This window comes from Mytilinidion resinicola (assembly GCF_010093595.1).
Source record: "Mytilinidion resinicola strain CBS 304.34 unplaced genomic scaffold BDZ99scaffold_1, whole genome shotgun sequence".
NCBI lineage: Eukaryota > Fungi > Ascomycota > Dothideomycetes > Mytilinidiales > Mytilinidiaceae > Mytilinidion > Mytilinidion resinicola.
Window position 1 is genome coordinate 3,337,892 of NW_022985437.1, and position 21,900 is coordinate 3,359,791.

At 50.6% G+C, this 21,900-nt stretch overlaps 11 protein-coding genes across 11 annotated transcripts; 3 read left to right on the forward strand and 8 right to left on the reverse strand.

The window, feature by feature from the left end:
• Positions 1-599: 599 nt before the first annotated feature.
• Positions 600-883, reverse strand: BDZ99DRAFT_457554 (uncharacterized protein). Its single transcript, XM_033718707.1, has one exon. The coding sequence runs from the start codon at positions 847-849 to the stop codon at positions 664-666; it is 186 nt and encodes a 61-aa protein (XP_033584951.1). The 5' UTR covers positions 850-883; the 3' UTR covers positions 600-663.
• Positions 884-891: 8 nt separating this feature from the next.
• On the reverse strand, positions 892-3,945 carry BDZ99DRAFT_405754 (uncharacterized protein). The gene is made up of 3 exons (XM_033716433.1): positions 3,733-3,945; positions 3,089-3,681; positions 892-2,993 (listed from the first exon to the last, which is right to left on the reverse strand). The coding sequence occupies exons 2-3, from the start codon at positions 3,654-3,656 to the stop codon at positions 919-921; spliced, it is 2,643 nt and encodes an 880-aa protein (XP_033584952.1). The 5' UTR covers positions 3,657-3,681; positions 3,733-3,945; the 3' UTR covers positions 892-918.
• BDZ99DRAFT_457556 (uncharacterized protein) lies at positions 3,926-4,209 on the reverse strand. The gene has a single exon (XM_033718708.1). It carries the CDS (start codon positions 4,110-4,112, stop codon positions 3,957-3,959), a length of 156 nt encoding a protein of 51 aa, XP_033584953.1. The 5' UTR covers positions 4,113-4,209; the 3' UTR covers positions 3,926-3,956.
• Positions 4,078-4,697, reverse strand: BDZ99DRAFT_457557 (FabD/lysophospholipase-like protein). Its single transcript, XM_033718709.1, has 2 exons — positions 4,362-4,697; positions 4,078-4,309 (listed from the first exon to the last, which is right to left on the reverse strand). The coding sequence occupies exons 1-2, from the start codon at positions 4,541-4,543 to the stop codon at positions 4,183-4,185; spliced, it is 309 nt and encodes a 102-aa protein (XP_033584954.1). The 5' UTR covers positions 4,544-4,697; the 3' UTR covers positions 4,078-4,182.
• Positions 4,698-5,542: 845 nt separating this feature from the next.
• Positions 5,543-6,866, reverse strand: BDZ99DRAFT_470918 (uncharacterized protein; the record flags this gene model as incomplete). Its single annotated transcript, XM_033721692.1, has 3 exons — positions 5,543-5,743; positions 6,207-6,664; positions 6,710-6,866. 3 exons carry the CDS (start codon positions 6,864-6,866, stop codon positions 5,543-5,545), a joined length of 816 nt encoding a protein of 271 aa, XP_033584955.1.
• Positions 6,867-8,563: 1,697 nt separating this feature from the next.
• On the forward strand, positions 8,564-10,710 carry BDZ99DRAFT_565528 (uncharacterized protein; the record flags this gene model as incomplete). Its single annotated transcript, XM_033727486.1, has 3 exons — positions 8,564-8,780; positions 8,846-9,409; positions 10,211-10,710. 3 exons carry the CDS (start codon positions 8,564-8,566, stop codon positions 10,708-10,710), a joined length of 1,281 nt encoding a protein of 426 aa, XP_033584956.1.
• Positions 10,711-11,741: 1,031 nt separating this feature from the next.
• On the reverse strand, positions 11,742-13,334 carry BDZ99DRAFT_514214 (uncharacterized protein; the record flags this gene model as incomplete). The annotated part of the gene is made up of 1 exon (XM_033724852.1): positions 11,742-13,334. The coding sequence occupies one exon, from the start codon at positions 13,332-13,334 to the stop codon at positions 11,742-11,744; it is 1,593 nt and encodes a 530-aa protein (XP_033584957.1).
• A 987-nt stretch (positions 13,335-14,321) lies between these two features.
• BDZ99DRAFT_360737 (uncharacterized protein) lies at positions 14,322-14,537 on the forward strand (the record flags this gene model as incomplete). Its single annotated transcript, XM_033714677.1, has 2 exons — positions 14,322-14,393; positions 14,454-14,537. Coding segments are annotated over 2 exons (156 nt in total), but the record flags the coding sequence as incomplete, so codon positions are not given.
• Positions 14,538-14,755: 218 nt separating this feature from the next.
• BDZ99DRAFT_432212 (MFS general substrate transporter) lies at positions 14,756-16,831 on the reverse strand. The gene is made up of 3 exons (XM_033717322.1): positions 16,681-16,831; positions 16,352-16,621; positions 14,756-16,295 (listed from the first exon to the last, which is right to left on the reverse strand). Exons 1-3 carry the CDS (start codon positions 16,817-16,819, stop codon positions 14,854-14,856), a joined length of 1,851 nt encoding a protein of 616 aa, XP_033584959.1. The 5' UTR covers positions 16,820-16,831; the 3' UTR covers positions 14,756-14,853.
• A 486-nt stretch (positions 16,832-17,317) lies between these two features.
• Positions 17,318-19,006, reverse strand: BDZ99DRAFT_565531 (uncharacterized protein; the record flags this gene model as incomplete). The annotated part of the gene is made up of 1 exon (XM_033727487.1): positions 17,318-19,006. One exon carries the CDS (start codon positions 19,004-19,006, stop codon positions 17,318-17,320), a length of 1,689 nt encoding a protein of 562 aa, XP_033584960.1.
• Positions 19,007-19,478: 472 nt separating this feature from the next.
• Positions 19,479-21,476, forward strand: BDZ99DRAFT_470924 (uncharacterized protein; the record flags this gene model as incomplete). Its single annotated transcript, XM_033721693.1, has 1 exon — positions 19,479-21,476. The coding sequence occupies one exon, from the start codon at positions 19,479-19,481 to the stop codon at positions 21,474-21,476; it is 1,998 nt and encodes a 665-aa protein (XP_033584961.1).
• Between the last annotated feature and the right edge of the window lie 424 nt (positions 21,477-21,900).

Genomic DNA, 21,900 nt, shown 5'->3' on the forward strand with positions numbered 1-21,900 from the left:
TGATGGTCGCCGTTTGCAATAGATGCTACAAGTCCCATTGCGTTTAATGCCCCAACTCTTGCGGCTGAGATCTGTCTTCTCTCCAACCGCCCACTAAAATGTAAAACCCGCGCCCCTCCTTGAGTCCAAATGTCCCTCTCTAAAGTATATACCAAGTCTTACACCAACCCTTTTTGCAAAGGCCACAAGTCCGGAAGACCCCGTGGGACTAGGTGAGCGATGATTATTATGATAATCTTAACCTTACTAGTCAAGCAGCCTCTGCTTTGGTTCACAATTGCTTCTGCAGTTTTCAGCGAGGAAAGGACGCACTCAGTCCCGAGACTTAGGCAAGGGGCTACACAAGGCGTCTTTATTAAGAGCATAAGCTCGTATAAGATGTGTCTGGGATATGAATGAGATAAAGCCCTTTGTTCAAGAAATAGCAATGGAAAAAGCTGGTTGAGTACCGATAACCCCATTTCTTTGAAGATAATACGACAGGTTCGGAAAGAGATTCTCTGTTCCCTCATTGCATATGCTCGCTAGCGACTTTCAGTTGCCCCTCCAGCTTTATCAGCACGTCTTAAATTTCTTCAACTATTTAAAGCGTCAAACAAGGTGGTACTGTGACTTTTGCAACTAGTGATTTTATGAAGCGTGCCGCGCCCTGCTCCCCTACAATCAGCCCCTCCCACTCCTGTGCAATTCGGAGCAATCCACAAGGGTGTAACCGGAGCGGGTTAGCACCCACCCGGTAAGCGCAGCCAAGTTGCCGCATAAATTTAGGCCACCGGTAACCGTAGCCCCTCTTCTAAAGTCCGAGCAGGTTTCTAAGCAATGCCACGTTCTAGCGTATTCTACCTCCATATCAATAAGTATACAAGGAAATTATATAGTAAGGCGGTGGGTGGGGAGGAGGGTTAGTAAACAAATTATCTAGTAAACTAGTTGTAGCAGCTTAACTACAGCCTCGTGCCCGTTTTGGGCCGCCCATAACAGCGGCGTCCGGCCATGCTCCTCGTCCTTGGACTCAACGTCGGCCTTGCCTTCCAGCAGAAGCAGCTTAACTGCAGCCTCGTGCCCGTTCTCGGCCGCCCATGACAGCGGCGTCCGGCCATACTCCTCGTCCTTGGACTCAACGTCGGCCTTGCCCTCCAGCAGCAGCAGCTTAACTACAGCCTCGTGCCCGTTCTCGGCCGCCCATAACAGCGGCGTCTGGCCATACGTGTCGTCCTTGGACTCAACGTCGGCCTTGCCCTCTAGCAGCAGCAGCTTAACTACAGCCTCGTGCCCGTTCTTGGCCGCCCATAACAGCGGCGTCCGGCCATACTTGTCGTCCTTGGACTCAACGTCGGCCTTGCCCTCCAGCAGCAGCAGCCTAACTACAGCCTCGTGCCCAAAATATGACCCTACTATTAAACGATTTGTAAAATGAGGAGTCTTGTCGTAGGGATGGACTAGAGTACAATATATAGAGAACCAAGTTTGGAATCTCTGGCTTTGTGTGTCACAAGTTTTAAGGACCAATTGCAATATTCCGTTTGCTGCTCTTTTTTGTGCCTTTTGGAAGTGGGCAGCCCAGTGGCTCGCAGCGTAGCCTAGGTAGTGATGTGTGTCTGTTCGCTGGCCGTCTGCGAGTATTTCCTCGGCTCGTAATTCGCTTTCCATGTCCAAACTACTGCTGAATTCGGTGAAAAGGAGATAAGTAATGCATGTTCTTGCCATAACAAGCTCTGACACAGCCGGCTCAATAGAGTATTTCCACACACCGCTGGTTGTCTCGGGTTTTGCAAGGAGAAACTCCTTTGCCGTCTGATGGATTAAATAGACTCTTCGGTCTATCACATTGACGAAGAGACCGCAGAGATATCTAAGTCTAGTTTTGAACCTGTCTTCGGGCTCGAGGTCAAGCTCCTCGTATGACCTATGATTATCTTCCAAAGCCAGTGCGATGTTCATCTCCTGTACTGTAAGTGGCCTAGCAGCGGAGACGACAATACAGAGAAGCTTTCGTGCTTGGTCTTTATTGCCGCTCCTTTTGAGGATGTCCTCGTATGTCTCTTCTACCGTCTTAGGGAGGGTTTTGATGGATCGCATCAGGGTGTTCTTGGTAACACGTTGATTAGGTGTTTGAACAATCCCTTCGAAGATAAGTCGCAACCACAGATACGTCCGGTGAGGTATGCTTAAAAGCTCATTTTCCAGGGCCGATTTTTCCGACTCGTCGAGCTCCAATTTCGGTCCAATCTCCTTGTGTACTTTGAAAGTAATAACGCGATTGATCTCTTTACTGATTTGATTCGATTCCTCCTCACCTCGAAGTCGGACGGTGGGTAAATCCATCGTTAGTTCAGTAAAATGGCGTTCGATTTCGAAATAAGGACGACTGGTAGCTAGGAATTTGAGCCTAGATGAAGTTTTCTCGGATGCTTGGCCGTTGTAGAACTTGTTCAAGGCTTTGATGACATTCCGTCTGCCCGTTTCTTCACATTCGTCGAGAGCATCCAAGATACAGACAATTTCTCCGGCTTCAGGGTCAGTAGCGGCGCTTGTGAGGATATCCCATAGCTCGTGAAAGTTTTGCTGCAGTTTGGTCCCTTGGCTTTGGTAGGCTGGAATAGCGTGGCGGATAAGAAACCTCTTTTGTATGAACAATTGATGCAATAGAGCGCTAACTGCATCTGTCGCACTTTTCTGCTTGACGTCGTCATCCTTAAAGAAGAAGTAGCACATAGCACGTGACTCGGTACTTTTCAGGTCTACATCCACAAGAAACTTTGATAGAACTGATTTTCCACACCCTGGATCTGCCGATAGCCAGAGTATACTCGAAATTGTGCTCTGCATCCAAGTTTTGAAATATTGGTGTGTCAGAAACCACTCGCAGGTTCCTTCAATTCGGTCCGGATTTCGTTCTTTGTGGCTTTTGTATGGTGAAGTATATAGCAATTGCTGGCATTTGATTTCGATTTCACCCCAAGGTTTGTCCGTGGGTCTACTTATTTGATCTGCTGGAAATATGAGGATGAAAAGTTAGCGAGCAGATTCTTAATTAGTATTAACGGAAGAGTAATGGTATTAAAGACCGATGTAAAATCATGCATACATTCTCGTGACTGCAAATTCTTTGCGCACAGTTCAAGCTGTTTCTTGTGTTCTTCCGCCGCCAAGTATCGCCTGGTGGCCGCAACAATGCGAGGTCTTGCAGCAGCGTCCTCCAAGCCTATATCTTCCAGACCAGATAGTACGTTGAATCGAAAATAGCGATGCTCAGAATGTAGTTCCGTGTGGTGGCGAATGAAATCCCTGGCCGTTGATTCGGTTTCAGTTGCTTGACTTTTCAAAGTGTTTCCTATTGCCGCAAGATTGCGCCCAAAGGGCTTTACAGTTGGTATGCCTGTGCCAACCGACACGAAGCATTGCAAGTTATCTCTTAATGCCCCTTCCGATTTCCAGACATCTTCAGCTTCTGCCCATACCTGGCGGACTGGATTGTTTGCGCCTGTTGCCCCATCTAGGAACGACTCTTCATCGGGACCGATTTTGATAGGTTCGAAAAAGGTCGACGCAGCTGACGTAGCGCGAGCAGCTTGCCATATTGTTGTGGAGTTCAAGAGGTCTTCAGGCCATCGAGGGGATGCGTAATTGGCTAGGATTGTCGTGTCATCGGGCATTGACTCGCTCGTCGCTGTCACGAAGCTTTTCTAGGCGTTAGTATTGGTCCTTGCATGAGAATCAAACAGGTCATACACTTTACACTTTGGATCATCTTCCTTGAGGAGTGCGTCTTCAAGTTCTTTATCTCCGAGGGACTCGTCCTGGGGCTGCCGTTTCAGCGTTGAAAGTATGATTCGTTTGATACCTCGTTCGAGTGCATCCGTGTCAAAGCGCGCTTCAAGAGGCCAATTCCACGGGAGACTCAAAGTGGGTTTTACTCCGTATTACTCAGGTTGAAAATTGATGTGAACTCTGTCTTATTTCGGGGGCCCGAAGGCCAAACTATATACTACGTAGGAAGTGACTGTATGCATAGGCAGAAGCACTAATTGGAGGCAGCAGTAGGCAGCATTAGGCAGGGTAGGCCACCGTACCCCAACCCCTCTCTGTAGAAGTTGTAACTGGCTAGGCATGTAGGCAGCTACTATGCCAGCAACTCCAAGTCTGTACGTAGGTGACCGTGAACCGTATGAGTTGTTGATCCTAGGTTGTAGCTGTTACAACCCGAGTGTATTCCTTGACTCGAAAAGCTTCGTCGGATAGTTCGCGGTAGGCAGCGCGACACTCTTGGATGCTCATGTGCAGGCGTCCGAGCATGATTGCTATTAGGCTATGCTACTTAGTTGACCGGGCCCGCTAAAATGAACTTGTACAGCATTTACCCTCCAGTGCTTGTGCCCCCTATCATGTCAAAGTAGTCACATGGTTTCGGCGGGTTCTTCTGATCTACCTTGCGCATCAACTCCTCGAGGATGCAGAGCGATGACAATCCTCGCACACCGCCTCCGTCGAGCGAGAGAAGACACAGTTCTCTCCCGTGTCGCGGTCGCGATGAGGCAGCCATCTCTTGCATATTGCATGAGCTCGGTAGCTATTAAAGCGAAGAGAAAAATGGAAGAGACGATGTGCCTGATAAAGGTCAAGTTTCACGCTGCCGCCTGGAACCCCAGGGAGAGGGTGGCTACCCCGCACCGACTGAATCCTCGTGAAGCCGCCTTAGCTAGCGAATGATCGTAACAGGAATTCCAAGGCAGCCACCGATCAGCTCAGGCCCCCGTTTTACTATGCAGAGCAACATGTGGCGCGGCTCATATCTATGTACCACCGGAAATGAGACCAAGGTTCCGTCACGTGCCCAATATAACACCAAAATTGCACTAGACTTATATCACGTGACGGAATCTTAGCCTTATTTTTGGTGGTAGATCACCGCTCGCACAAGCTACAGGTACGAGAAGGCTGTGCCCGGTGCGCGGTCTTTGCGCTCCGCCACCCTTTTAAGGTCGAGTAGCTAAGTGTGTCGTGATCACATTATCTAAAAGAAAACCCGAGTATGAACGGTTGATGTGAGCCAATCCTAAACTCAAATCAAATGACCTGTCCCGTTAATATAAGTCGTGATCCATACACAACAACAATCAGTATGTTGAGACACACGATATATTACCACGTGAGTGCGAATCATGACGATTGGATGCCATCCTCGGCGCACGGTCTTCCTGCATCTCTTGGCTTTTGATCTAGCCGTACCTGCTCTAGCTTTCTTTGTTACGTTACAACCTAAGTAGTTAGTCTGTTAAGAACCCATTAATTTCAAGTGCGCAAAGCCAAGGAAGCAGTCACTTTACCACTTTGTACATATTGGGTATTGAGCTAGTTACTGATGATACTACCACGTGTCGTTGACGGATACTGACAATTCCAGGACAACTCTGAACTCTCCTTGTCTAACTCAAGTGTTTAACCTAGCACCTATCCCATGTGACGCTACTCGAGTCTACAGTGTACATGCCTAAAGTACCAAGCGAACCTCGCCATTAGCTGTGCTCGTTGCCGTCGTCGTCTACCCCTCCTCCGTGAAGTATGTCTTTGGAACTGGAGCGAGCTTGAGGCGGTCTTCGAGGTACTTCGCACCATTCTTTACGTCGCCGTCTTCGAAGATCCAGCCGGTGAGGTCGCGGTTGCTTGTATAGCCAGCGACCGTGGTCCGAAAGTCCGACTTTATCTCAGTCCGAAAGGCAGACCACTCTCCAGGGGCCCAATCCTACACTCAGGTTGTTGATGTGAACTCTGCTTGTATTGTAATGGCCGTACGGGCCGAATATATACTAATAGGAAATGGCCTACCCCCTAGGTCTATCAGCTTAGCTGAATAGAGGCTAGCTGAAAGGAACGAACCCAGCTGAAAGGAACGAACCCAGCTGAGAGGAACCTGTTGTAGCTGAACAGAGGACCTTGCCACGCTGTACGTAGGTGACCGTGAACCGTATGAGTTGTTGATCCTAGGTTGTAGCTGTTACAACCCGAGTCCTACGCTATCTTGTTCCATTCGGCGAGGCTCGCCTCTTCCCCTCCGTAGTCTTCGAAGAGAACACAGCGATTGTCCTTCATTGACGCTCGAATGAGGAGCTTGCTCAGACGTGGGCAATCTCGAAGGTTTCGCAAAATGGGGCCCCATCCAATTGTGCAAGGCTTCGGTCCACGAGGTTCACGCTCTCGAGGCGTACCTTTTCCAACGTATCCCAGTTGAGTGCGATCAGACCACACAGAATGTAATTTGACATAGTAACGGCGTCGAGTTGGAGTGTGGCTAAGCGTAGGTTTGTGTTCATAGCCCTGGGTTGAGTGCCCATGCACAGTAGGCTGATTGGGCGGTCGATGCTGGGGCGCCAGAACGCCGGATTTGTGATGTCTTTCATGTAGCATGGAGTCATGTACCCGCCCTCATGCCGCTCACTGATAGAAAGAGTCCCAATGGATTCCGCCACTGACTCAAGCACAGATCGGAGAAAGTTGTGCTGGTATTGCTCCTTTCGCGACTTCTTCAGGTCGCCAAGGCCGAGCAGCACATCTAGTTGCTTCAACTTAATGAAAGTGGCGTCGTGTTGAGCTTCGTTGAACTCTAGTAGAACCCGAAAATTGTAGGCTAGGAATTCGAAGTTACCGGCTGTGTGAGGGCGGCCACCTCTCAACGATCATAGAGCATCTAAGAAGAGTTGGAAGTGCACACAACTCCCCAGACTAGTTGTGTCACATTTGTTGCAGCCCGATGGGCCTATGAATGGGGTTATCTTCGTGGTCATCTTGTGCTGGAGGTTGGGTGGGATCTCATCTTTGGTCTCGATCGTCTTCAAACCGCGGAAGTGCAGAAGGGATATCCAGGCCATGGCCAGAACTATGCCTTGCGCCTGTATGTTGATGGTCGGTTCGACAAAATGTTTCCACCAATGTCTACGCTCGGAGCGTTTGGTATACTGTTGTTTCCGGATGTCATCATTGCAGTTGGTCCGGTAATCGTGAACTAAGCTCCATGTCCCCACGTGTTGATGTCGATGGTACCAGGATACAGGACTGCACTGTTCGCCAAGAGAGTCAGCTCATCTGTATGAATAGTGATCTTTTCGACTCGTCGCGGTACAGTCTCGTGGGTGGAAAAGTCGATCAGGCGATTTAAGCCAACCTTGACTGGCTTGTCAGAGAGACTCGGATTTCTTTAAAGCCTCGATTCTCCAAGTGGTAAGTTGATTTCTTCGCGATGTCTCGACAACTGCTTCGAAATGAAAGTACATCCTCGAGTGGAAGCTTTTGACAGATGTTGTCAATTAGCTCTGAGGGCAATGCGAGAAGTGGAGGCGAGCGCTTTTCGGGTGCCTTGCGGGATGCCGTTTGATTGCTGGGCGTAGCGAAGGATCTAGACACGACTATAGTATTTGAGTCGCGACGGTGGAGGCGGTAGAGCAGGTGATGAAGGGATTCGATCTGTTGTGGTGAGGTCCGGTGATGGTAAGTGGTATGGGCAGGTCTAGGGAAGTGGAGATCGACTACTATTGTGGCGGGAGGATGGGCATGCTTAAATGTGTGCGCGGTGGTTCACGTGACGTAGAAAAGCGCGTTCAACTAAACGTGAATGAAGGAGCGCATAGCGGCCCGTCGTTGTCACCACCACGACGTTCACCACGCGCGTCTGCTCACACATTTACCGCATTGTCATTATCACGGAACAAGGAGCTGTATGCCGTGTATGTGATGTATTGGATGATGATGATAGAGAAGAGATAGGTCTGAGGAAGGTGAAGCTATATACAAGAGGTGCTGTGCGCCTGCCGTAGCCCTCACCGCTACTCCCTGACAGTCATTATACAACGGGCGGTGCTAATGGTATACCCCCCTTCTTGCTAAACGTACCACCCTCCTCTCGTGTGATCTCCTAATTGGCTGGAGTGGCCGGGCCGATGTTGAATGAAAAAGCACGCCCCGCCTAAGATTAAGGGGCCGGAAAAAAAGTGACATTATATACTTCCAACAGCCAACTCCTCAGAGCTTCCTTTTGAAGTGAATTCGAGCGAAGGCGGTGATGCAGGCGTCGATGCAGCCGGGCCAGACTTATTGGAAAGAAGTCTCTATAAGGTGATGTCTTGATAGTTTCAGCATCCTCCTAGGCACGTAGGCACAGCAGGTAGCAATATAATAAAATAGAGCAGCTGCGCGTACAGCTATACATACGGCCTCACGTCAGTTCTCTCGTATAGCATTACGTACGGCCTTACGTACGTCCTCTCTCGTACGGCATCACGTACGGCCTCGCATACGTCCTCTTGTATAGCATCACGTGTGAATAGACGCGAGGTGAATGCCCGGAGGAAGCTCCGCACTGCTCCGAGCCAATTAGAAGGCGGTGAAACGATAAGGATGGAGGGAGTGTATGCCTAGCAAGAAGGGGATACACTATTATCAGCGCCCTATACAACACCCCTTGTATCATCATCCTCCACAAATCCCCACCAGTCTCCCACCACCTATGCTAGCCAGCACGCACACCAAGCCCTCATCACCGAGTCGACTCTCTAACCTAGAGACACAAGCCATGACACTCCTCCTAACTACTACCGCTGACCTGGGCAAGGCCGGCCGGGGCGTCCAGGTGGTACGACATAAGGAAGATGCCGAAGAGCTGGCCAAGATCGATGCAATTTTCGAGCGCATTCGCAAAGTCGTTCCAACGGAACCCTACATTCTGTCCACGCCAAGCGACTTCCCCTACCACCGTGTCGACCACCAAGAGCACCGGAGCTGGATGATTGGTGATCTATAGGAGCCCCGAGAGGAGTACCGCCAGTATCAAACTTGGCAATACCGGGATCGCCAGAACACGATATACGGCCTTCGGTCCACTGTCACGACCGATTGCAGAAAGAGGCTGCATTGGCATCCCAACGACCTGAAAACACTGCTTTTGCTTCCGCTTTGCCAAACACACTGAAACGAAAACGTGACTCCACCGACCCCGAAGAGCAAGAGAAACGCCTCGCACCCACGCTTCATCCTACGAATACTGCCGAAACTCCTACATCTTCTCCTAGAATTCGAGATGCCGCTCCTACCTCCGACGAGCGACCTTCTCTTGGCAATCTCCCTGCCGAATTGGTCGACGGAATATGCAAACATCTAGACGAAAAGTCGCTATTGCAGCTGCGCCTTACCTCCAGAGGAATGTACGGAAAGTCACTATATCAGACGACAACTCTTGCCTTCCGAGAGATTCGTGTCGTGTTGGGAGAGGATTCTAGGGCCGGCTTGAATGGCTTCATCGATATGGTGATGCAAAATCCAGATCTCACGAAATACACAGAGAAGGTTGTGATCGCAATCAGTGACGCCTTTTTTGTTGGAGATATGGACCTCGATCTGCCCTCAGAGGTCCGCAAACAGCGTCCTCTTGCGACGTGCGAAGGGAACTAGCTCAATCACTTCAACTATCCCAAGCTGCATTAGACAGAACGCGGCATCGACATCGCAATTCTCTTGGTAACATTAGCAAAGTTGCCTAATGTGCACACAGTTGAGATTAGTGATAAGCCGGGGTTCAAGCCAGAAGTGGGTGGAATGGCGCGCGAGGTCGTCGACTTTATCACTCGGGTTGCAGCAACCTAGGATCAGCAACTCACACGGTTCACTAGGTATCCATTACTCTCCCTTTCTCTTTCTTACGGAGTTGTGGTGCTTCCTTGCTGTCAAGACAGCAAGGAAAGGGAGTGCCTTTCCTTGGCGCCTTCCTAGGCGCCTTCCTTGCTGCCAAGGGAACGACCAAGGGAGCGCCCTAAGGGATAGTTCATCTCGCTCCTCTATATAGTCCGCCTTTACGGCATCTACAATGCAACAGAGTTCACATCAATTTCAACCTGAGTTTATCAGCACAGATTGGTGCATCCTTCGACGCAGAAAACGGTGGCGCTGAAACCTACCGGTCATTACGTGCAGACTTCAAACTGCCAGGCCAAGCATTGATGGGTGCCTTGTGGCAGCCATACAGCTTGAATTGCCCGACCCTCAAAAACTGGCAGCCGTCCATACGCTACTGTACTAGCGCATCCTTAGCGCCATTCCTCAGCTTGCATGTGTCACCTTTCAGCTCAACAGGGTTCCTTCTCTCAGCTGGCTTGGCTCCTCTACGCCTATATATACCTATCCTCCTACATAGCAATACACAAGAGTTCTCATCACTTTTCACCAGCTGCCAAAAACCTCATCTTCAACATTGGGCATCTACGCCCTGGAAGCTCTGCAAAACCTGGACGCCAAAGCTTGTTCTCACGGCTCGTTGAGGCCGCACCGAACCTCCAAAATGTCCAAATCAGCGGCAGGAAGAAGCACTTGTGGAAGGACCTGCACCAGACGCAACTCAGGCTGAACTACGACTGGCTCAACTTTGACACGAGCTCCATGTTCTGTCAACTCGAGACATTAGACCTTCGTACCGTTGTGTTAGATACTCAGCGGCTGTCAAACCTGTTAAAGAGTCAAGAGGCAACGCTTACTCATGTTCACCTTGAAGGTGTTGACCTTGGGCCAAACGGGGACTGGCAGAAGATCATCGAGGACCTGAAGGCTTTGCCCAAACTTGAGGATTTTTTCCTTCGGGGACTTGGATGTGATGGCCTTAGTGCTTGGTTTGATGACCAGGAAGAGATAGAAAGGAACTCAGGCTTCCAAGCCTACAATGATCAGTTCTAGATTGAAATGAATCAGGATACTCCGTGGCCTCCCTGGGGCTATTGGATGACGCCTCGATCAAACTATGAGCGCCCTGGACAGCAGATGCATGGCAATCAGGCTAGCAACTCTGTTGGGTGGCTACTCAAGCGACCTCTCGAGATTGAGTCAGGCCTGAAATTCATGGGGGAGCACTTCATTCTGATCATATAGATTGGGTTAAAGGTGGTTACGGGGAAACCACACCGGCTAGATGGTATTAGATTGGATCTACCCCACGGGCGAGGAGTAGCTTTGTGACATGGATTTATCACTGCTTGACTTCAATCTTGCTCGCTTGACACTACTGTGAGGAGCAGCCTAGCTAGTAAGTAAACAGCTAGGCAAGAGGTAGTTAAATTTGCACTACTTGGAACTTGACATCGCGTCTTGGTTTTTGAAACTCCATGGGGGGTACCCCTAGCAGTGGTAAACGCGTGTGCACAGACTTATGACTTGTCACTGTAATTTGAATACGGATCTCAAATCGATCATCGCGAAACTGGCAGGAGCACTCCTGTTCGGGATTTTATTTCTGGAGTTCTTGGATAGTGCAGTATTACATTGAAAACCAGCTACCTTTGAACTGTGGGTAAACTAGCCAAGATGCATCTTAGACTGATAGCAACGATTCTGTTACTCACCCATATAGAAGGTCAGTATCTCATAGAGGGAGCGATGCCCATTCGCCTCACCCCAAGAAGTTCTTTCCGAGGACCGCCTCACCGAATGAAATAGTATTGCAGTTGACTACATTATTTCCTTGTATCCCTAAGTATTATACATACGATAGCAACGTCATGAGGAATAACAAAGTGAAAGGCAAAACTTGTAGCGCCCAGCATAACCTGAATCAATACGGACAATGAGCCCTGGGGGTAAGGAGATGCCAAGATACGGAGATTCCTAGAAAAAGTACCTTTATGGTAAGTTTCCGGTGTGCGCTCGCTATTCATATTTGCCAACAGTAGGCAATAATATCCCCAAGACACTAGTAGGAGCTGGTTGCTCTCCTACACCCTGGGAAGAGTGACAGAAGTGAAGTACCTCGTATGGTCCAGCAGAAATTGCAAACCGGTCCTAACCACCTCCCTACCCTCGAATTTCCACCCGCTTGCATCATCATCTCCTCCCGGGGGCCTGTTCACAATCGCCAGCCATTCCACGAGGTGCAAAGTTTCACCACTCCATCTCATAAATGCCTCTTTCCTTGGCTCGTCGTCACCGAAGAGAACCACGCGTCCTTTTACGTTGCTCTGCTTCGTGGCTAGGTCTGGAATCTTGTCTGGAATGAACTCACCCTCGGTAGGGGCAACGGTCCGGAAGTCGATGAGTTTATGACAAGTTTGAAGTTCCTCGAGTACCTCCTGCCAGGTTCCTTGAGTCAGAATGACAGCATTCACCTCCACCTTTACCAGCGTCTCAGAGTGTCTCCTTAACAGCATCACAAGGTCTTCAGCACGTGCGCCAAGCTGTTCTAGGTGAAGGGTCCTCAGCTTTGGCATGTGAACTTCTGCAGCCACCAGTTTGCGGATCGATGGAGTTGGCGCATTCGTGATGTTGTGGCAGATGTACAACCTATGGAGGCGAGTCGTAGACCGGAGCAACCGTACAAAGAAATCGGAAGTCGAGCTAGATTGCGGCGCCTTCGTATATCTGCAGCAGAGCTTTGCATCATAGTCGCAATTGCAGTCGAAGACGCTAATCTGTACGTCGCGTACTTCCGAAAAGAACTCTGCGATCCCTTCAAACTCGCTGCTGGGGAACTTTTGTAGGTAGCTTCGTAGCTTTCGCCGCAGGCTCGGATATAGGCCCAGTACTCGAGGCTTAATTCCTGCAACAGCCAGTGCGGATATCATCGATGTAATCGCACGTGTTCGGAGGCATGCCAGCGGTAACGTGCTGCATGCTGAGCACCAATCTTGATCTGCATCGTCACCAAGTGGTGCAACTAATCGTACCCATCGCTTTCTAGCCCCGTGGAATATTGGCTCGTCACTGAACTCGATCTTTTCGAGATTTGGGAAGCGAGCCATGGCTTTGGCCAGAGACTTCGTATCCAGGATCTTGAACTTCTCTTCAAACCGCGCGAAGTGGTGCAGCATACCGCCCTTAACCCGATAAACCGCTTTCCTGAACCGCTCCTTCTCACGGTAATCCTTGCTGTAATATTCCTCTGGCAGTCCGAAGTTCACGTGCCCAATCATGATGCTCCGAACGAAGCTGGCAAGCTCACGGTGCTTCGACAATTTCATAAATTCCCGATTGTAGCCCAGGGAGAGGCCACCATCATGGAGACTATGTCTGCCGAAGAGCACCTGAGTTCCTGTTGAGAAGAAACGTGTACCGAAGAGGTGATAGGTCTTCCAGTATATGTCTTTGCATGTTAATCGAAGCGCGAAGAGCGCTTTTTCCCCGGCCTTTTTGCGGTCCTTGTCGTCGTCTTTGTAAACGGGATAGAGGAAGAGGTTTCGAGCAATGCTTTGAACAATCTCCTCCGGGAGACCAAGGAAAGGTGGCGTTGATGGTGATTGCTCCGTCGAAGCTTCTGGACCGGCATTGCGGCCATACTTGCGAGCAATCAAGCTGTTGAAGGGTCTAGGCATGGAGGGTTGACTAGTTTGGTGAGGCGGGGTGGTAGAAGTTAATGGGGGCCTGATGGGGTGGTGTTTTTATGTGCGAACAATCGAAATTAGCAGGGCACGTCTCTTCTATATATTACCCTTCAGGTGGTGAATGTGAGCCTTTGACCTGCGATGTCTGGGCTCGGAAGTCTGCAACCCTCGGCGCCTAATTGGCTAGAATAGATGGTAGCTTGGCGGTTCTCCTTGCAATCCCTCTGGTGGCAAGTTGTGAGAATGCAAGGCCACTGCGGCCAATTGGCGAGGTCAAGCTGGAAGACAGTCGAAAGCGAATTGCTTGTTAATCTGCATACAAACTATGAAGAAAGTAGCTACTTTCAAAGAGAGCCAGCTTCCAACTTGTTTGGTAGAGAACGGACAAAGCCCTGCAAAATATTCGTCACTCTTTGCGTCACAATCTTTTGTGCGGGTGGGTAACTCGTCTGTTTTCAAAAGCAACCCGCTTTCTACAAGTTGTCCGCAACATCCCTCCTCCGCGCCCATAGCCGGAAACGCCTCACAAAATCGCGTCGTTGCCAACACCATCCCGGAAGAATGTCCTCCGATGCCTTTCCCGCTCATGGTCCCCTCGATTTACACAGCCTTGTCATGCAGATGTCTAACCTCTTCGAAGCATATCCCGGCATCTCAAAACAAGAGGCACAGGCAGTATTCAACAAGGTGTGGGGAGACGCAGGCTTGATCATTGAGCAGCAAGAAGCGGACCCCGAAGAAGACCTAAGTTTAGCGATCGGCGACCACGATGCTGCCACTGTGAGCGCGTCAGCCCAGGTAGTGCGGAGGGAGCCGAGGAAAGATGTCAGCATGCACAGGGGTAAAAGAACTACGCAAGGTGAGCTACCTAGAAGAACCAGCAATCGGAAAAGACGGCTTCCCCCGCTTGGCACTGTCGCAGCAGATGCGTACGGGCGAGCTGATAACGTACCGGAAGAGCCGGACGAGCCAATAGGTCCTAATAAGGGCAGTTTCTGCATATGCAGGGATGGCAGCTATGGCACGATGGTGGCGTGCGAAAATGACAGTGTAAGCGTTGCTAGACATCTCATTCATGTTATTGTAGTCTGTTGCTAACACATACGTTAGTGCCCGATCGAGTGGTTTCATATTGGGTGCATGGGCATGGAAAAGGCACCTGCTCAAACGGCAGTATGGTATTGCCCAGAATGCTGCGTGGTTCTGAACAAGGATGAATTTGGCAAACCGAATTTTGCGCCTGCTGCAAGCGCGAAGCACAGCGGCAGATAGGTGTACGTCACGTTTTCTCGAGGGAGCTGTCATGGCTTCAAATGGGGTGTCGAGGTATGACATCTGCCCACCAGGTTAATGGTGTGCATGGTCAACTAAACTGTAACGTGGTCAGTAAGACTAGCTGTCTAGAGATTTAACCTCAGAAGTGAAAGCGTCGAAGGTGTCATTCGGGATTCATGCTATATACACAGTGGAGACCAGCGAACTACGCAAATCAAGTCGAGGTATCCAATGGCTAACTTCGCTTCATCAATCGTGCTGCTTCTTGAGATTCACCTTCGTAAGTGTCGTCATCGTCTTCATCCTTCGAATCGACATCGGACAATTCCCATTCGTCCACATCACTTTGCAAACCGCTGTAGTCGCCGCTTTGGCTCTTGTTCACTCTTGAAGACTTCATAGCATCAGACCGACCCTTCTCTACATCAATCATCCATATTAGTGGACTTGGAAGAAGAACCAAAATTGCCAAGAAGACGAAAGCTGGACGGATGGTGCCAAATGAGTCTACGATCTTCCCTACAACCGCGGGGCCGACCGCGGAACTGCCCTTATCGGTGACTGCATAGAGAGCGTAGAAAGCTGCCTCTCTGCCCGGCGGGATGAGAAGACCGAAGAAAGACCGACAGTAGGATGACAGTCCGCCCATGACGAACCCATGTATAACCCCGAGAGGAAAAATCTCCCATGAATTCTGAAAGCCCCCGACTCCCAACTTCTGGATGAAGGAAAGGTATCCTGAAAGCCCGTAGAGGGGAATAATCTCCATGAGAATAGTGCAAGCGATGATGGTGTGATTTGTTTGGAGCCCAAATCTTCGGGATAGCTTTGGCCAACTGAACGCACCAAGGATGCCGGATGAGGTTGAAGTAATCGAGAGTATGGCTACCTCCACAGTGCTCATATGTAGCTCAGTCCTTGCGAATAGAATGGCCGTGGCGGACACGGTGGCCACCGCGTCAGAAAGAAGAAACCATGCGATGAGAAACAAGAGTACCTGCCGCAGCCTGATAGCCTCTCGGAAGGTCCTCCAAACAGACATCCAGGCGAATCCTACATATGCGAAGGTCGATCGGCCAACTACTCCGCGTCCAGCCACAGCGGCCTCCAGAGGTGGACCAGGACGCGAGCGAAGCCAGTATGCTGTCGGAATAGTGAATCCAACCCACCAAGCCCCTACCAAAAACAAGACCATTCTAAGAAGTATGGTAGTTGAAGAGGCAGCGAGAGACGTCTTCGATAGTCCAAAAAGAAGCCCGATACTGAGACATTGAACAAAAACGGCGGCAATATAGCCGATTCCTACGCCCTTGGAGGAGATCTGACCAGAGAGCTGAAGTTCTAAGGATGCTTTCTTCGTAGAGTAGGCGCTGCTTTCGTTCGAAACCGACCTGCGTGGCCCTCCAAGGCGGCCCCCGGACCGTGACCGGCTTCCATTCGAAGGTAATGAATCCAAGGCTACATCCGATGACCTTCGACCTCTCACGAGAGGATGATTGGAGGCGAGAAGCGGTAGAAAGGAGTTGAGTAATGTAAACGAGGACCCGAGGCAGGTAATGCCTATCACGACCAGGAAAGACGCTAGGACCAGGGTGTTGGAGGTCATGAATAGAAATAACATGCTTGTAACGCCGCCGGTGAAACCAAATGCGAGGAGCATCCTCTTACGATACGGGCCTGAGTTGAATGAGTCGGATGTACCGCAAAGGAACGACAGATGATGCATCACATACCATGATCTGCAAATGAGCTGAAGGATATCATTGCAATCGCTTGCACTAGCACGGCAATGGAGAAAGTATACATGACAAAGCTGGACGACGTAACTTCTGATCCAAGAATAGTGACAACGCATTGGTTGGTCGAATCTCGCGCAGCAATTCTTGAAGGTGTACCCGCAGCATTGCTATCGGAGGCCTTAGAGACGCAAGACGAATTGCGATCGGACCAAAGCACTCCTCCCTCTCGAGCAAGCTGCTCCATTGTGACCGGAAGGAATGAGCCTATATGATTGTCAATGAAGCTATTCCGAGTGATCCGGTAAGCTCAATAGCCAACATACCGGTGCCGCAAACCGCAAAGACCTCAGCGGCGACTGCGTACGTGTACCATCCGCGCAACTCAACCTTGCTTGTTACGCTGGTATCTTCTCCTTCATACCGCGCTGGCCGCAGTGGCCTTGCATCCTCGCTGAAAGACATGAAATGTAGATGTTGGCATCGATGGAAGCGGATGAGGACGGGACGAAAGGTTTTGAAGTTGGGGTGCCAAGAAGCGGCTGTGCTGACACCGCCACAGGTCCCCGCATCGACCAGGGCGGCCTCCTGATCCCATCTCTGACAGACAACGGTTCATGAGATCCTCGCCATGACCATCGTATGCTGCTAAGTGGGTAACAATTCTCATCTCAAGACATCAAGAGTACCCTGCGGTTGAGCATTCGCATTGGACGATTAATAGTGCTTCATCCATATCTGTGTACACTGTCTTGCCACCTCTTGTAGTGCCTCAAGGAGCTATAAGAAATCCCAAAGCGCTGAGAATTTATCGCCTTGAACGGTAGGTAAGCTCGCTGAGGCCTTTCAGACGGCTGCAGCTCAATACATGAGCAACCGTGTGAATCATAGTCTCACAGGACTGACATGCCATCTCGATTTCCGAAGAGCTATGGAGCCACCCCAAACATCGTCAACCGCCCATCACCAGCCCAATACTCCCACCTCCGCCTGCATCCACGCCACCCCCTCCGCCACTACTTCTTCTCCCTCAAATAACCACCCCGTTATGTCCCTACGCCTCTCTGGCTCCGGCACCTCCACCCCGAGTCCGCACCACGCCCACCTCCCCATTCCCCCCTTATTCTCAAAGAATGTCGCCAATTCAAGGCAGCTCTCCTCATCCCCGAAGCACACCGCATCCACCCCCTCCAGCTCAAACAACTGTTCTCCGTGACCCCCATCTGTCTGCACCACACACACCGCGTGCCAATAGAGATGTTCAAGCGCCATACAGCCCCTCAGCGTGCCCAGGAAGTTCTGGATTGAGCGACTAGACCGCACAAGCTGCGCGCCATGGAAAACAAGGCTCGTAAGCGTGCCCGCATAGCGCGCTAGGACGCCCTCAACGGCCTTGATATGCACAAGTACGTTTGTAAGACCCATGCCCCGAAGATGCGTTGCCGAAAAGGTGCGGGCCCACGGCTCGTGTGGCGAAACGTGACCATTGTACCAAGGAGGGTCCACGTTGGGCGTCTGGCCGCCTAGGTACAAGATCTCCAGGTTTGGTGCGGACTTCCACAGGCGGCGTAGGAGGAAGTAGACCGGTTTGTGCGTAAGTTCTGGAAGTCTGACGGACCCCAGGTGGCGGATTTCGCGGAGGTTGAGGCAGGAAGTCTGGGTAGATAGAGCGCCGCGAGCGTCGTCCCATATGTGGGTCATGGTGAAAGTTTTGGCGCAAGCAGGTACGTCGTAGTAGTGGAGAAGTTGGAAAAGGTGGTCTTTGTCGACGGCCATCACGGTGAGGGCCCGGACGAACATGTCAAGGTGAATACATTGGCCAATGCGTGCAGGCTTCTCGCACTTGTTGCAGTGGTGAAGATTCACAAATGCGCCTGGAAGAGGGGGCTCGCTGGTGGTCACTCTCTGTACCCCGACTACGAACTGAGTCGGGTCGGCATTGAAGCTGTTCCACTTTGTGACGTCGCGAAGTAGAGGTGAGAAGCAGTCCTCGAAATCGTCGCCGTTCGGGTTTGAGACTGCGGACGTAGTAGCACATGTGAGGTCCTCCTGGCCATTCTCAGAGCTTTCAGGGAAATCTTCGAAGCAGATGTATTCCAATTCAGGCAACTTCTGGAGGCAGATGAGAAGCAGCGCCTGGTCGACAGCCCGCTTTCCCAGCTCCATTGGCGTGTGGTTGAAGTGTTGTGCCCATCTTCCCTCTCCCGGTCTTGTAGCGGCTTCGCCGTATATTTCGCTTGCCCAGAGGAACGAGCAATCACGAATATAGAGAGTAACTTCGTGAACTCGACGTGCAAACTCGGGAAAATCGACGAGCTCGACCAAAGAGCCCAGGCCGCGTCGAGAGGTAGGTGAAAGAAATACCCGCTTTTCCTTCAGATGTCGATTGTTCAGATGGAAGAGGGTCTTTTGATGAAGGATTTTGCTAGCGGAACGGAAGGTGAGAAAGTCGTTTCGCTCGAGAAACGTGCAGATGGTGTCTACGATCTCTCCGGGGCAGTCGAGCAACCACGCCCTCTTGACGTAAGTGTGGACAGCTGTTTGGTGGTGTCTGAGAAGGATAAGTTGCTTGGACGGAGCAGGATGCTCTTGTCGCTGCCGCTTTGGAGTTCTGTCGAGGCCTGAGGACAGTCTCCGCTTTGGGGGTTCCATTGCAGACCGATCAGATTTCGCAGGCGTAGTTGTAGGAGCTGCTCTGTGGCCTCGAGATATGTTGGGCGTCGCGGAGTGTCTGCCACGATGTAACAAACAAGTGGGGAGTCTTGCAGAGCGGTGTTGTTGACAGCAAGAGTGAAAGTTTAAGACTCGGGGAAGAGGTCGGAGATACAGGTGCTAGTCAGACGTGGTGAATCTGGGGACGCGACAAGCAGCTTCCTCAGCCAGGTGGCTGCACGTCCAAAGACAGGAATAGTCCATTCACTATTATGGTGAGGCCTTGATTTACCAAGCCCACTATTTAAGCCTTGTCCAATGTCATTCAAGGGCCTCATTGCAAACGGACGTTACCCCAACTCAACATCCACACTGTTCACACCTTCCACACCACCACACCACCCATCACCAGAGGCAGACCCCTATTCGAACTAACTCTCTTCCTTTGCCCCCGAGCCCAACTTCTCATCAAATGTCGGAGTCCAATTCCTTGCGACGCCCTTCAAATCGTCCTGGTTTCCGCCCATCCGATTTACGAGAGGGCAACCCGCATCAGCATGGGTTGAGCCTGTCTCATCTGCAGGATCGAAATATCCCACTAGTTGGATTACCTAATATCAGAGTCCGTCCTGGAAAGAAACTGGCTTTTCCTAATCAAGGTAGCGACCAAGGTTACGGATATGACCGGATTTTCGTTGCGTGTTGGGTGGACAGATGCAGTGTTTTGCTAGAGCAACGCATATCTCGCTCGCAGTCACCACAGAACCTATCACAACCTTCCCTAATGAGCAAATCAACTCTCGGCTTTTTGCGTCGCTTCCTTGACCTTACTTCCAGATGGCCTATTTCGAAGCGACCCCATGACATCGCAGTTCATACCTATATTCGACGATCATGGCTCCTTAATTGCCCCGGGGAGATAGTAGATCTCATTTCCCAGCACCTGAGTCGGAGTGACTTCTTGGAATTTCGATCTACTTGCAAGGACATCCACCAGAAGACATTGTACCGCCTCAACAACATCCACCTACCCAACAAAACTCTCACTCTAGCCTCCAACTCTCGCGCAGGCCTTAATTCGCTTGTTGGGCTCGCAGGCCACCAAAAATTCGCAGCTCGAGTCCGGCAGGTCACAATTCAAGTTCAAGACTCCTCATTCCTTTGGGGCAAGGAGATCAGCCCTTTGCAGCATTACTTTGGGGATCCAGCACTTGCTTTCGAGGAGGGCTTATGGACTCAACACTTCAACAACCCGAGTATGCAAATGGAGCAGCGCGCCATCGACCTTGCAATAGTTCTAGTATGCCTCAGCAAGCTAACAGCTCTGAAAACTGTCGAACTTATTGACATTCCCTCTGGCTGGATCCCCGTTCAACATGCTCAAGCCCGGAAGGATCTCCAGGAAGCCAAGAAAGCTGTGAAGAAGTCGAAGAGCGCTATTGGGACTTCAAATGTCCATGTCCAAAATGGGGGTCCTCACCCAGGTACAGCCGATGACAGGCTCTCGAGAGCGGCACAGCTGTATAAAAAAGTTATGGAAAACTCCAGGGCGGGAGAAGCAGGCAAACCAGTAGGTGCATACACACCGTACTCTATTACGACGAAGCACTGCGGAATATGCAAGAGGCCTCCCTTCAAAAATAGAGCCTCCAAGAAATGCATCCATTTCCAGGTCTTTCTAGATGCCCTAGTCTTGCTCGCCCGGTCTCAATCCGATTTGGTATGGTCGATGGGTGTCTATCAACTTCCTTCCACGATGGCGAACCATGTCGCCCATGCTCTCGGCAGTCTCCTTCCCACAACGTTTAAACTGCACGGTTTACTGGAGATATCTTACAAGATTTACCGCCACAAAGGCATTGACGACCTCTTGCCAACTGATGGTCCACTCGTAGCCCACAACTTCATTTTCAAACTCCTAGGTGCTTCAACAATCCTGCAGAGACTCTCCATTGATGGTGCAGATGTAGCACACCGTCCCTCCAAGACCCATAGGCTCTGCGGTCCAGTAGGGTCTCGTCTGGCGACTGGCAGTCTCTCAACACTCGTGCTACAGGACCTGAAGCTGAGCGCACCGGAGCTGGTAACCCTGTTTGTACGCTATGCTACTACGCTTTCGACCATCCACCTTGAAGGTGTCTGCCTTGTGTCCCAGCTGAACACATGGAGCGCGGCACTCAGCTACCTTTTGACCAACAAAGCGCCCCTCAAAGAGGTTTTCATCCATGCATCTAAAATCTGCTGGGGGGTAGACAGTTGGGGGATGGTGGTATTTGGCGATACTGTGTCCAAAGCTGAACTGAAGGGGATCCAGTACCGGCCCGGGCACTTCCTGAAGTGGCGACAGAGGGGACGGGAGGCACCACATCAGGAGATGAATAGGGATTTAGTGGGCTGGAGGTTTTGCGGTCCTAGTATTACAGCTGGGGTGACGTTTCTGGTACATAACGCACATCTTCTTAGAGTTTAGACTCTATTGGGGGTAAGGAACTACTGAAACGGTAAAGCTCGCTCAGCGAATTCACCTACTCACCTTTGAAGCTTCTGCTAGCTATCATGTTAACGCATTCTTTTACTAATGCTAATATGTGATTTTGTAAAGGTTGGTTCTATATTGCCTTGTCAAGAGACTTGGTACACTTGCTCACCACCGTAGGAGGTGCTTCCGCGTATTCCGAAAGTTCTGATAAGATGTAAAGTCCCTAAGACCTTGAATCAGGAAGATTTCTCATGCTGATACCCGCCCTACTTGCCAGGGTTAGTAGTGCTTCAGCACCTCGTCATTAATCGGGACAACATGAAAAAACAGCGTGCTCAAAGTTTTGTCCTAGTACCGTAATACACCTCTCGAGTGTGATCAAATGACGTCGTTAGCTGAGATTGTAGGCAGCACA